Source organism: Sebastes fasciatus, chromosome 23, assembly GCF_043250625.1.
Source record: "Sebastes fasciatus isolate fSebFas1 chromosome 23, fSebFas1.pri, whole genome shotgun sequence".
NCBI lineage: Eukaryota > Metazoa > Chordata > Actinopteri > Perciformes > Sebastidae > Sebastes > Sebastes fasciatus.
Window position 1 is genome coordinate 19653350 of NC_133817.1, and position 15324 is coordinate 19668673.

A 15324-nucleotide genomic window follows, 5' to 3' on the forward strand; every position below is an offset into this window, starting at 1 on the left:
TTGACGCTTACTCTCCGCCCCGCAGGGTCACATCAGAGGAACAAGGGTGACATTGATGGGACTCATTGTTATATTATTTTGTTTCAGCATACAGTAGCTCCACTTTTGGTTCTATTGAAATATATTATTCATAACATCACAGGCAGAAAATCGAAACTTTTGCGCGAACTTGGTTGACCTGAGTTTCTTTAAACCTTGCACGGAGAGTCTGTGGTTTCCTCTGTAATATGAATAATTGCACACAAGAAAACAGGTTACATTTTTACATGAAGTGTACAAGGACTTTTCGGTTTATCATGATGTGGTCTATTTGAGAGAAAGATGATCTGCGTGTGTACTCACAAGCACAAACACATGATTAATCAGTGGATCAGAATCCCTTTTAATTAGGTAAGGTGTATTTATATTAGCTCTCTTGCCTCCTTTTAGATCGTACATCCGAATTCTTGATGGACGGTAAAAGGTTTGGAAATAATGAAGGTACATTTTTGCGACTATTCCTAACCCTCATTTGTCTTCAAGTGGGTAATTAGAGTCCAGCGGTATTATATTAAAGAGGACCTATTATGCTTTTCCCCATTCCTTTAGTGTGTTATATAGTTTTTTTTGTGAATGAAAAATGTCTGCAAAGTTACAAAATCCAAAGTCCACACCAAAGGGAGTTACTCTCCCCCACAGAAACGCTGCTCCTGAACTGCCTGAACTTCCTTGCTTGAAGTCCCGTGTTTTCTTCCGTAACGTGGTGATGTCACCAAGTAACACATTTGCATAATACCTGCCTAGCGGCTAGTTTGGCACGCACTCAATCAAAGCCGGTTAGAGCGGAGCTGGAGTGGTGTCCGAAGAGTTTTTTTCGGGTGACCAATCACAACAGAGGGACAGCTGACCAATCGGAGCAGACTGGGCTTTTTGGAGCTAAAACAGAGCGTTTCAGACAGAGGGGGAAAAGAGGTGAAAAGTAAAGTGTTTTTTGAACATTAAAGCATGTAAACAAGTTCTAGTAGAAACCCAAAATACAAACATGCACCTGAACATAAGCGTATTAGGTCCTCTTTAAGTTCCACTTGAAGCATATATATGCATCTGAAATGGATTTACCACTCATTCTCTGAAATAGAAGGAAGTCGGCTTTAGTTGTTGAGCTAAAACATCCGTCACAAATGTACTCTGAAGATATCAAACGGCAGCTTCAGAAAGTCAACAAGGTACAAAACAAATCTTATGAGCTTTTATCTAAACTGAATACAAGTAATAGTAAATAATATAATAACAAACGGATATAAAGCTCTATTTCTCTCAGTTTATCTTGTCTCCTAAATCGCCTAATTACCATTTTTCTGTCAGTTTTGGGGGATAAAGGAAGACAGGCCTTAACCATTGTGCCTTAGCGGTTCTGTCTTCGAGGAAAATCTCGCAATGGCAGTCGGCCAACGTTATCTCTCACTGTCTGGTCACACACATAAACAGAGACACACACACACACACACGCACACCCCATTTACGCAAGATGCCTGGCATGGAGCCATTTGGACACTTCCCCCTGTGCTGGTTTCTGTGTGTGTCACAGACCAGATGGGGGTCCGACCCGTTGTCTCAGCACCATGCCAACACCAGCAGCCCCTTGTGCACCATGGTAGCTCCTTTGTGTTCAAATACAGGCTCCTTGTCTGGCTTTCCAGCAGGACACACACTGTGGCATACTGTACCATGCTCACACATGATCCTGTTGCTCTTTCTGTAAGTGTTGGTGCTATTCCAGATCAAACACACGCCCTTCATACTGCTTTACTCTGTTCTCTCAATACATACTCGCACTTCTAACAAGGTCACCCATGGATGAGTGGACGTGTGTTTTCTGTTCATTTTTGTGTGAACAGCAGAGGCCCAGTGTGTGTTTTTGACAAAGGGATCGATGTCATTGGTAGGTCTGGCCTTGTGTGTTCTCTACCTGTTCACCCTCGCTGACTTGTCTAGTCATTTTCTTTCCACGTGGCCTCTCTCGGGGTAGATTTGGGTTTCCCAGCTAGGGGGGAGGGATGCAACAGTGGCAGTTAATTTAGCCAGTACTTTACACGCCAGTCGCTCACAATCCCATCCCCCTCCTCCGCTCCCTCGTCAGGCGAGCGCACAGCTCCTAATGCAATCATCGATATCAGGAGAGGGAACAGTCAAGCGCCGTGTGGACCCAGAGGGGAGGGAAATCGGCCATTCATGTTATGTTAATTCGAGCGGTGATAGAGGGAGATAAGGTCCCGCCGGGGGACACTGGTCCTCTTAGCTCGGGTGATCAACACGCTGCAGCTGTGAGGGAGAAGAGTCGGCGGCAGGGGAGGGCACGTAAGAGACTCGTGCATGTGTGTGTCTGTGTTTGCAGGAGTGGCTGTTAATTGGCAGTTGGGGTTTCGACAATGGAGCGCTAATTAGGGCTCGGGAAAAAAACGTGCTTCAAGTCTCATGTCTAATGCATAGGAATCCGTCTCCATATGGCTGGATAAATGGCGTGGAAAGTTACAGAGAGCAGCTAATGAGGGAACAACCGCATCTAAATCAAATTGGCTCTCAACTGGTTCATTCCAATACGGAAAAACTTTACTGAAGGAATACATGTATGAAAAATCATAAGCATTTGTATAATTAATTATCAGGACTTTAATTAATTCAAACATGGGCGCCCACTGCCCTACATACACAAACACTGAGTAACAGTGCAAGAAGCAGCCTCTTATTTACATCATGGAGGAGACAACTTTTTAAGCTCTTGTAATAAGAGCTTTTAATAGCTCAGGCTATTATAAAAACATCCTAATCCATTGTAGCCGTATGCAGCATGAAGTGAAGTTATATAGGATCTGTTGGGGTAAACTCTGCTCTTGTGTGAATGGGCCTACTGTAGCGCGCGCCTGCTAACCGTGCCAGAGACTTGGCTCATTGTCAGGCGCTGGTGCATTACAAGGTTTTCTCTCTGCTTATCGGTGGACTGTGAAAGTCACCTAACTGGATTAGCCCTCAGCTCGCCAGCCAGGATGAGACGGGGCCCAGCAGGATGCCTCCGCCGCCTCTCTTTGAACGTGTGTGCGAGATAGACAGAGAGAGGACGAAGTACAAAGAGAATGAAAAGGCGATCTGTGTCCGTCCTTTTCTGTCTTTGCCCGACATGCACTTAATTTCCCGCTCGCACGAAGGCGGGGCGCGGGGCATGTGAGGCCAGAGTTGTTATTTCGAGTCAGTTCATTCTGCTCTGTGAAGCTCTTGGATTTTGCACTGCAGACGATGTGCAAACTATCCAAAGTATGATTCAGTGTTGTTTAGACAGAAAGCCAGATTTACTTTTTCAATTGTCTCAGTGTGGCTGCTCTGAGTTTTATTTTTAGCCGTAGCTAGCATCATAGCTCAAGGGATGGCAATGTTGGTCTGTCTGTCAGTTGGTTGCTCTGCCACTCTGGTCCAGACTGAAATATCTCAACAACTATTGGGTAGATTGACATCACATTTTGTACAGACATTCAGGGTCACCAGATGATGAGTCCTAATGACTGTGGTGATCCCCTGATTTAACGTTCTAGCGCCTCCAGAGGGTTGACTTTTGTTGTCTTGAGTGAAATGTCTCAACAACTACTGGATGGTACAGACCATAGACTGTTTATATAGATGGATGACGTATCTCAACTTCCTCCCATTGTACAAAAGCGAAGCCAAAATATCCTAGATACGAGAGCTGCCATCTTGAGATTTGACGTCATTTGGAGCCAGAGTCTGCGCAGTAGTGATCGGGGGGCCCGGAGCTGCGGTATGGAGGTCCTGCCCGCACACCCGCCCAAGCCAATCGTGAACCGAGCACGGCCGCAGCTTGTCAGTGATTTAGAGAATCACAGCTGTCAATCATGATGTCTCACACAGTTTTTACAGCATCAAATAACTAATTAAAACCAAACTTATCAGAAAAATTAACACTTAAACATATATCAGTGTGATAAAAACTACCTAAAATTATAGAAACCATCTTTGGGGAAAATGTATTTGACGTGTACTTTGACTTTTTAGTTTGGCCCATGTCTCATTCTCAAACATGGAGGGGGTCAGGATTTATGACATATACTGCAGCCAGCCACCAGGGGGCAATTGAGATGTTTTTGCCTCACTTTTAGGGAGCTGTCATGTCGTCCATCTTTATATACAGTATAGGTCTATGGTACAGACCCTCAGGATAAATTGAAATAACTTTCCTTTTAGCTCAATTAGGACTTTTTTTGACCAAATACCTGTAAAAACAATGACATTCCCATCATCCTCAGTTGAACTTTGTGTTTAGTTTTAGTGCTAATTAGCAAATGTTAGCATTCTATCACGCTACACTAAAATGGTCAGCATACTAAACATCAGCATGTTAGCATTGTCATTCGGAGCATGTTAGCATGCAGACATTAGCATTTAGCTCAAAGCACCAATGTGCCTAATTACAGCATCACAGAGCTGCTAGCATGGCTGTAGACACGTAGTTGTGTTGACAGAGAGAGGTAGTCAACCAAGCAGTTACATGTGTTACTCATACAATTTCTGTTTCTGTATATTTCATACTTTAATTTACATGTTCAGTATGGTATCTCTGACAGCACTTAGCAGGTTACATTTTGTCCTTTCCTCTCTGCATTCACCTTGCTCATCATGGTCTCAGTCTAGCCCCGTCACAACTAGAAGGCTTTTGACAACCAGCTTGGCAGTTATGAAACTGAGGTTGCACATATTTTGCTGTAACCCATCACTATTTTTTGCTGACAGTCCAGTATCTGAGCTAGACCTTGACAGAAAGAATCCACGACGTGCAAAACAACACACTGAATATTTTTGCAGGCCGTGCAGGAGGAGCCACGTGTACTTTTTGTCGGATATGTTCCAGACATTCTGTGTTGGGGATTTGGTTCAGTAATTCAAGGGTTTTTTCTCTCCGCCTATCATTTTGTCTCTGATCCTTCTCTGCTTGTCTTTCTCCAGCCTCATATTCTGTTTCAGTCAGCTTTGGTTTGAAGCTTTAACTTTGAAGCGTTTTCTCCAGTGTCCACCCCGTTCAGAGCTTGACATTTTTGACACTGTTTCTAATCTTTATTCTGTTCCCGTTAGCAGTGGCTTGGATGCAGTTGTTTATGATGACACCCAGCCGACACTCCTGACCCCATTCATCTCAATGTGTGTTCCCTCCTTCTCGTACAGTGAAAGGTTCTTTGTCAAGCTGAATAAGAGCGGGTTGCCCAAGTCGCCAGAGAAGACAGAAAGACAATGCACGCTATTTGTGGTGAGTAGCGAACATGGCTTTTTGCGTTTACAAAGATTGATTGGGAGCAATTTAAAGCTATGTTCAGTAAAGTCACGCTCCATTACCCTGAAAAATAAGAGCTAAGTCAGTCCTCTGTAGCTTGTTTACAATGATTGAATCTGATGCTGAAGTATGTTTTCTTGTTTTCTTTTTCAGGATTTGGGAAGCAGTGATCTAAGAAAAGATGTCTACATCGTTGTGCACATCATAAGAATAGGTGGGAGTTACGATGCTGCTTCTTTACTCTACTGAGCACTACATGTCTTTTAAATCTCTTGGGCTTTCATAGCAGCGCTGTTATGACTGTGGATGTTTCTTTGTTTGTGTGTGTGTGTGCAGGGAGGATGGGAGCTGGGGAGAAGAAGAATCTGTGTAGCGTACAGTACAGGAGGCCGTTCGGCTGTGCTGTCGTCAGCATCGCTGATCTCCTCACTGCTGACTCAAAGGATGACCACCTGCTCAAGGTTTATGCGTAAGTCACTGTAAACAACCAGTATTTCAATACAAAGTCCTTTCTTCCATGCTATACTTTAAGGAATAGTTCAATATTTTGGGCAATACACTTGCCAAAAATAAAAAAGCTGAAACAATCCACCTACCAGCACCTCTAAAAAGAATAGAATTCCTTTATTGTCATTGCACAAAGAACAACAAAAGAAGGTGTGCACAACGAAAGTGGCTTCCTATCTCACTTTCGGAAAGAAAGCGTATAAAGGCGTATATCCCAAAACGTTGAACTATTCCTTTAAGAGTCACTGGTCTTTAAAATTATAGCTTTTATTCTAAATACCAACCACACATCTTGCAAAACAGATATGTCTTCAGAAACCCAGGGCTAGAATTCTCTTTTCTATTTTACAAAGTAATTAATCCTGTTAGCTGGTAGTCTAACTAAATAATACAACAGTATATATAGAGACATTTCATAATAAAATTGCAGCTTTTCCTGTTGTGCTTCAGAGGCCTGGTGTGTTTTTCGCCAACAGTGAGAGGACTCTGTGGTCCAACCTAGTCTACACGGTGCCCTGAGGGACAGAAAAGGCTATAGTCGACACAGTAGTTTGACCTAAATTATAGCTGGATCAGACTGACTGGCCAAACACGTTTAGCTCAGAAGAAAATACAGCCACTTTCTTTATACCTGCAGTAAAACCACTGAGGTTTTAGATGGATTAGCATTAAAGTTCTGAGCTGGATGTTTTCAGAATAAGGTCCAGACAAGACGTCCTTGTAAATACTGTAAGGATCTGTTTACTTGACCTGCCCTAGTTAAATGTTCAAACTGTTTGTAGTCACAGTCAAACCCATAACTTTACCTGTGATTCATATAACCAATGTGTGGTTCATGTTACAGTGAATCAAGCCACCATCGGCCTCTGCTGTATTGATTTTGACCATTCTTTTAGTGAACTGTCCTTGTGAGTTCTTCTACTGTATCGAAGTGAAATACTAAATGTGCCTCTTTAAGTAGAAAATCTATTCAAAATATGTATTTCCTGTCACTCATCTTTCTGTCTCAGGTGTAACACAGAGAGTGAGTGGCACCAGATCCATGAGAACATCATCAAAAAGGCGAATTCCAGATACAACCTGTCGGGTTCCAACACCGGTAAGAACCACGTGTGTTTTATTCGTACATTCATTAAACAAGAGGGATTTAGTAATGCTACAAGCTGGCCTCTTTAACGCTGAGGGATTTGGTTTTAATCCAATGTACTGGTTCACTTTATGTTTTGTTTTTCCTGTTTTTATTATCAGGGAACAACTTTCAAAGCTGTTAATTCAATAGTCTGGTGATAATCGGGCTTATTTCTTTCACAAAACCCCCTCATTGTGCCACGATGACAAACTTGGCAGCTCAGTTGCATCATTAGTCTCTTACCGTGCAATAGTCAGCTTCCGGTCAGTCTGAGTCGCGTTTATGTGGTAGCGAAGTTCCTCTTTAGGGGAGCGGATCAGTCTTCACATGGTCGTGTCTGCAGGAAGCCTGCTGTTGCAAATGCATTCAGATGATTTTTTTTTTTTTATAAATAGCTGCATTGGCACCATACTGAACAACAGCATCAGCAGTTTCCCATAGCAACAGGTTGGTGGAGAATCAGAACATTCAGTTCTTCAAACCCTCAAAAGAAATGTCATGTGACACGTGGAGAGGTTTGTTTCGCAATGAGATTCGTGCTCAGACTCTTGTAGATGCAGCTGTTAGAGCAATCATATTACACACATTTTTTATGTACACAAAATTATAGCCCAAGAAGAACTTGTGATTACGACCTCAAAAATATAATCTACAGCGAAGGAAACTCAAATAGGGTACAAAGTGTGAAGCGAGAAGATGTAATCATGAATTAAACAGTGTTGGCTGGTTTGCAGCTGTTTGCATCGAGGGGCAAATGTTCCATCAACAGTAAGCAATCAGCTTACAGTTCATCAGGAGTTTGCCTTAAAGCTGATTTACATAATGCTTTTTGTGTGAAACGTTGCTGCAAACTTGCTGCAGGCTGTTATTTTCATAAAGACAATATTTATTTTGCTTGTTAAAGGGATGGTTTGGGTGTTTTGAAGTGGGGTTGTATGAGGTACTTCTCCATACTCAGTGTATTGCCTACAGTAGATGACGGTTTGCACGCCCCCAGTTTGGCGAAACAGACAGGAGTTACCGCATGGAAGCAAAGCAATGTACTGCTGCGGAAGGGGCTGGCAGCAAAACATATTTTAGCCACCTAAAAGAAAGGTTCACCTAAAACAATCAATTTCACTTTAAGTGTACGCTATATTTAGAATCATTTTTGCCGGTTTACCTTGCTGTCAAACAGCCCTTTCCCACTGGGAATTGAAGCCGTTCTATCCTTCTACTGTATGCTCTCGCCAAAGCCACCAGACTTAGTTTGTGCTATTGTAAAGTCACGCAATAAAACAAACAAACTAACCGTTCTGCGAGGTAAAATTACTGTTTTTTTCAATGTAGTCTGGTTGCTTTGGCGAGAGCATGGATAACAGCTTCAGTTCCCCGTCGGAAACATAGACTGTATAGCTGTCTCACGGCAATGTAAATCGGAAAATATTCTAAATATAGCGTACACTTAAAGGGACTATTTGTAACTTTCAGAATTGCTTGTTAACAGCAACACCTGTGGCCGTTAAGTCAATGAAAGTCAGCGTCGGGCTCGCGCTTGCTCGCTCTGAATAGACATGAACGAGCATCGCTCAACACAGTGAGGCGACACACCTCAGCTAAAACCACAATATCACTCTATATTTCACCTGCTTGGCAGTAATGTTAGCTGACCAGACAGAGGTCTCTCCATGAATCGCTGCTGATCCTAGTGTTGGCTTTTCCAGCTTTAGCAAAAGCGGGTCGGTGCCAGGGCTAAAGCAGGAAGAGAAACGTTATCGCCTCCCGACTGCGCCCGCAGGAAGACACTGGCACCCGGTCAGAGACGATAATGTTTCTCTCTGCGGAGCCCCGTCACTTCACAAGACACGGGAAACCTCTGTTGGTCTGGAGGAGCTGCAGCAGTTATTTCTGCACAAACGTCCACTGTACATTCACTAGATATTCTCAGAGCTAAACTAACTCTTCTGCAGTGTGGAGTGAGCGCGCGTTCACGTTCAGAGGTGGCGCGAAAGAGCAAAAACGAGCGCGCTGTGTTAGTGAAGGCAAGCAGGCAGAGGAGACGAGACAGTGGCCACACGCGAGCGTGCATATGCGAGCGCGCATGTGTCCTGACCCGGTACATTTATACGCTTAAAAAGTTACAAACAATCTCTTTAAACTGATATAGATTTTTTTAGGTGGGCCTTTATTTTAGGTGGCAAAAAAACGTTTTGCTGCCGGCCCCGTCCACAACAGTACGTTGCTTTGCTTCGGTGCGGTAACTCCTGTCTGCTTCTCCAAGTCATCTACTGTAAAACGCAGGCTATGGATGGAAGTACCTCATACAACCCCACTTCCAAACACCCGAACTATCCCTTTAAGTGAGTTCAGTGTCTCCTTACATCTCCATCATGTATTCTTAGAGGACCACCATAGCCCGCTCCCTAGAAAAAAGGTCGCTAATTGTTTGAGTGAGATGAGATTATAGGAATGTCAAGAATCTGTGCGAGTGATCTACTGACTCAGCTCCTCTTTTCACCTCCCCTCAGAAGACCAATAATTAATTACTCGGGGAGAAGCCATACAACTCCGGGACTTGAAATTATCATGAATAATCTTGCGTATAGGCGTGTGCAGTAATTAAACTGAATGACACAAAGCCATTTAACACAGTCTGCGTTATCCAAGCAGCATCGGTTAATAACAAAACTGCAGCATACAGCTGAATAAAAGTTCTATACGGCGGTGCTGCTGTTGAATAAATGGAGACGTACAGTACAGTAAGGGGCTTTGCATAGCTGAGCTGATAAGTGCCACAAAAGTCTAAATGAATTTCTGATAAAGCAGAGGAATGACACTAAAATAGAAATATTACGCAACCACTTAACTTGTTTCCTTATCTCATATTGCACTCCAACAAAATCTTAATCAAGTACTTATATCAGCTTTATTTGCTCTTTAAAGTGTTGACTGGCTGTGTTATCACAGCTACGCACGTGTTATCAGATTTAATCACAGATAAAGCAGACAGATAATGCGGCGCATTCATTCTTGATGTTAAACTTCCAAGACCTTCGGCAGATGACACCGCAGACACTCAGTTAGTGTTTCACGCCTGATGGATGACAGTGACATTTTCAAGCTTTAAAATAAGCTTTCTGTAATCAAAAACAATTAATTACACTGATTAGGAAAACAACATTACCAGCAGAAGACAGCATGTTGTCTTATTTCACAGTACTTCCCTCAAAATGTATCCAACATTTAAGTGTTTGCTCCAGGCTTTAATTTGACAGCGTTATGCACACACACACACACACTGTCTGGCACACACATCATAAACACATGTAAGTGAATTATTTTAAAGAGTTACTCCCGTCTTTGGCTGCTGTGTGCACAGTTTATCACAAACACTTGGATGTTAGCTATTGAGTAGCTGTCAGCTAAAGACATTGATCCAGCTGAACGGCTGATTAGCCTCAGTGCTTTCTCTTTCAAAGTGCATTAGGGGAGAGCGCTGCGGCTTTTGTCGCAATACTCTGGCATGCATAATTCAAGCGAAAATTAAATTCCCAGCACTTAAGTGAATTTGACATTGATCGTATAAAAGTGAATGCTTTAATTACAAAAGCAGAGGTAATAATTTAATTTTTAAGATAATGAACACTGGCTATTAGTTATCATTTATGTACTATGAGCACCGTTCATCTGTCCGGACCAAATTAATTCATCATCATTTTATTAGCTTTGACAGTCATTGTCTCTTTTTCACTTCTTCTATCTCTTTAATTACACGTGTCACACACACACACACACACACCTGCTTGTACTGTAGTAGCACTGAAGACAGTAGTGTCACAAGTTGCAACAGCCTGATATCATATTATGAAGATACATATTCAGCTATAAGTTTGACGTCAACTTAAGAATCTCCAGGAAACTCCGCCAGTGCAAACCCTTAGATTGCCTTTTTTTTAAGTTCTTAAATCCGATAACTTTAAAGGGATAGTTCAGGTGTTTGGAAGTGGGGTTGTATGAGATACTTCCATCCATCAGCTGATGGTCGGCACGCCCCCAGTTTGGAGAAGCAGACAGGAGTTACTTCACAGGAGCAAAGCAACGTACTTCTGTGGACGGAGCTGGCAGCAAAACTTATTTTAGCCTCCTAAAAGAAATGCCCACCTAAAAAAAATCAATATCAATTTAAATATATGCTATATTTAGAATATTTTCACCAGTTTACCTTGCTGTGAGACAGCTATACAGTCTATGTTTCCGACGGGGAACTGAAGCCGTTATCTATGCTCTCGCCAAAGCCACCAAACTCCATTGAGAAAAACAGTAATTTGAACTTGCAGAATACGGGAGTCGCTGGTCTACCGCTGCCCTGATTGGTTAGTTTGTTTCTCTTATTGTGTAACTTTGGTTAGTTCGGATTCACCAAAGTCACACAATAACACACACAAACTAACTGATTGTGGCAGCGGTAGTCCAGCAACTCCCGTATTTTGCGAGGTAAAATAAAAAAAAATTTCAATGGAGTCTGGTGGGTTTAGCGAGAGAATAGATGGATACAGCAGCTTCAGTCCCCCGTTGGAAAGGGTAGACTTATGACAAGGTAAAGCGCCGAAAATATTCTAAATATAGTGTACACTTAAAGTGATATTGATTTTTTTTTTGATGGGCCTTTCTTTTAGGTGGCTAAAATACGTTTAGCTGCCGGTCCCGTCAGCAGTACATTGCTTTGCTTCCGTGCGGTAACTCCTATCTGCCTCTCCAAACTGGGGGTGTGCTGACCGTCATCTACTGTTGGTAATACACTGACTATGGATAAGTACAACCCCACTTCAAAACACCCGAACTATCCCTTTAACTGTGCTCATTCAACATTCAGAACAGCTACGCACAACATCACTTGCAGCACATTTCTTTCTGGATACATCCTCATCCGAAAAGTCAATTCCTCCCGAAAGGGCAATTCTACTGCAGAGCAACATTACAGCGTAGATAAAACTCAAGTCGCTTGTCTAGCCTCGACACACGAATGTACAAACTGGAGAGAGAATATTTCATCTTTAGCAAACAGGTCAGCGTCTCCTCTCCACTTTGTCCCCGTGAAAGCGTCCGTGCAGGAGTTATGGAACACCATGCATAATTTAAAGGCCGCAATTTATTACACTTAGTGTCAGGAGGGCAATTAAAACAAGTGCGCAGTGGAGTGAGATAACGTAATGTGTGTACATGTTTGTATATGTGTGCGCCGTGCCATCTTTGTATGAGTGTGTGTGTGTGTGTCTCGCTGTGTGGTTCTCCTTTTAAACAGACCTGGCAGTGGGCCAGAAGTCTCTTATTAGCAGCCAATTAGCAGGGGAGAGATGAATGCAGTGCCCTTAAAATATAAAGAACACTGGGCTGCTGGGTAATAAAGAGGCAGACAGACAGTCGATGTGGAGAGACAGCTTTTTTGTTCACATGCAGACCAATGACTACCTAATTTTCCTTTACACGTGTGTTTCGGGGTCATTGGGGCTTTTTTTGGAGTAATCGAATTCGAAAGGCGAGAGAGGGAGCTGATGCGAGGAGATGGCGGTTTTGTTTACACGTAGCCCAGTAATCCATGAAAGGGATTTCATAAGAATCTGGCTCTGCATGAGTCAGGTCAGGTAGATAATTCAGCTCCCACCTCCATGCGAGCGTAGGCAGTGACAGAAGAGGCTGCGACAACTCCACTGTTTTGTTTTTATTTCTCTATGTTTCTTTTTTGTGAGGAGGCGATCCGGGTAGGCTGAGAGGGCAGCAAAGGTTGATGGTGTTTTTGTCGGCGTCAGCTACATCTACCAAGCAGAATAGCAATGAAGCTGGTTTGCCTAATTGTAGCCCGGCAGTAGCTTTTAGAGCCTGTCCGTGTGTGTGTTCGTTTATGTGTATATAAAGGCCCAAAGGCTTGATCCACATCAGGGGGCAGGCAGATTAGAAACAAAATTCTCCTGAACCAAATGGGACTCTCCTCCTTCTATTTCCCAGCAGGCTTTTGTGCCAAGTTGAACACACTGGTGATGGACTGTGTGTGTTATATTTGAATTATTTAGATCAGAGGACTGTTCTGTAGTGTCTCTGCCACCCTTCATGCCCTCTTGCTTCGTAGTGCGGAGCTGTGTACCGCCCTAAAAAAGCCAAAACGTAAATTCTCTCGATATATCTAGATATATTTGGTCAAAGTTCAGACCAGTATCTGACTTTTTGACATCTGCTTTGCCATATGAAAACGAGTATGCCATATAAATGTGTAATTTATGAAAAAAAGGATCTAAACTTTGCAAAATCAAACCTAAAACCAAACCTAAAACCAAACTAAGCCGCAGTGGTTTGGTGCTATGTGAACTCTTGAACCTTCCATCACACAGAGAAACAGTCAAGCAGATGGGTAAACTAAAACTAAATTGGCTGTTTTTAATTTTTCCCTAGCTGTTATTTGTAATTAACAGATAACCACTTTGATTAACAGACAGCTTGGTAGTTCAGTTTTGTTATTCCCCATAACTATTTGAGGCAGCAGCTCAGTCAAATTAGCTAAAACTTCTGCTAAAGATAACAATTAGTTGAGTGTTAGATGAGTAGCAGTAGCCATTAATTTTGACTTTTGACTATAGTGGAATTTATGTGATTTGGTGTGGTTAAACTACACACACATTCAATGTGTTTATTGATTTCAACATAAATAAAGATGGTGAACACACTGGTGCCAGAGATATGTTATCCCTATGAACTATGGGATGTAAATAATCAAAACAGGTTTATTTTCTTAACCAAAGCATTTTAGCATTTTGTCTGAAGATACTGCATTTTTTATTGCCAGGACTCAGCAAGAAGGATTGCCCTCCTGCCCGGGGCTAAAAATGCCACTTTGGGCTCGTAAATGTAGCAACTCACATGCCCGATCAGGCAATAATCAAATTTTTTGTTTTTTTTCTGGAGCTGGAGTTAGACATGCAAATGATCATTTCAATTATCCTGGAAACAGGCGTTTAGTTGGGTTGCATTAGAGGATGTGGGCGATTCTTTAACTTAAAGGTCCCATATTATAAAAAAGTGAGATTTCCATGTTTTCGTTTATTATAAAGCAGGCTAAAGTCCTATATAAATACTGTGAAAGTATCGAAACACTCAATCCACAGGGGAAAACACACAGTCCTTATTCAGAAACTCTGCATTTGAAACAAGCTGTCAGGATTTCTGCCCATTTGTGATGTCACGAATATACAATATTTAGACCTTTGACACAATTTTAAACGTAAACATTCTAAATGTGTCCCAGTTTATTTCCTGGTTGCAGTGTATGTAAATGTCATCAGCTGACAGGAAGTACACATGGACCCAAGCTGTTGCCTAGCAACACAATTCTGTTGCAATTCTGTCAAAATGCGCTAAAACGGAGCGTTTCAGACAGAGGGTAAATACAGGTATATTCAGGCTGACAGTATGAGGAAAATAAAGGATTTTTTTGAACATTACAGCATGTAAACATGTTCTAGTAGAAAACACAAAATACAAGTATGAACCTGAAAATGAGCATAATATTGGACCTTTAAAGAATAAACATGACAATTAACTTTGTCCTTTGTTGTTATTTGATAAATGCTAATAAATGAAACAATTTGTATAGAATTATGCAGGTTCTATGGCAACAATTTTTGTGGTAAAATAATCAGCCTAAAAAGGCTCAAAATGAAGGCATTGCAACATTTCCATCTGCTAAACAATTTGTTGGCAAGCCTGAAAACTTTAAACCCTTCACTACTGCTCTATGCCTTTGTGGTGCGGTGAATTTTGGCATCTTGCTAACAGGTTTGCAAACAAGTCACGTCGCCTTGTTGACTCTCAGTGACTGAAACCTCACGCAGCTAATGAACCGTTTCACCGCTGCCTCCCAACTTTCCTGAGAACATGCACAACAATAATAATCACCATCATCTTGTCTCTTACACACTCCCTAGCTGTTAATAAGCTGTTTGTGTATCTGCCTCTCCTCGTCATGAGCAGGCGCACACACAGGTGGACATCAAGGAGATGCGTTTTGAGCTCTAAATACAAGTCGCTGCTTTAATTTAGCTGCGCTGACATTTGGAGTTATTGTGTAAGGATATTGATTTGAGATGACAGCCTTTATGTAGGATTTCCTCTTAATAAAAAGGAAGCCGGAGATGACTCACAGGCTGTTTGCATTTTTGGTTTATGTATAATGTGGGGGTGTCTGCTTCCTTCCATACACACAAGCACTGCTGTTGGCAGGTTTAACTGTAGTTGTCTGGTTCACAAGTTCATGTGGCTGCAATAAAACAGAAAATATGCCCTGGTGAATAATTTTTTCCTGAGCTCAACCCATACCAGATTGTTTATTGTGCTGGGAATAGGGTTATGA

The 15324-nt window shown here is 42.1% G+C and overlaps 1 protein-coding gene across 12 annotated transcripts in view; it reads left to right on the plus strand.

Annotated features, from left to right (window-relative positions):
• The window catches only part of dock4b (dedicator of cytokinesis 4b), a 140712-nt gene that overhangs the window by 57079 nt on the left and 68309 nt on the right, over positions 1-15324 (plus strand). For all 12 annotated transcript variants that reach the window (XM_074626366.1, XM_074626367.1, XM_074626376.1 and 9 more), the window contains exons 9-12: positions 5206-5287; positions 5465-5525; positions 5648-5780; positions 6829-6917. In XM_074626366.1, the coding sequence (XP_074482467.1) occupies positions 5206-5287; positions 5465-5525; positions 5648-5780; positions 6829-6917 (365 nt within the window). The remainder of the gene's footprint in view (positions 1-5205; positions 5288-5464; positions 5526-5647; positions 5781-6828; positions 6918-15324) is intronic.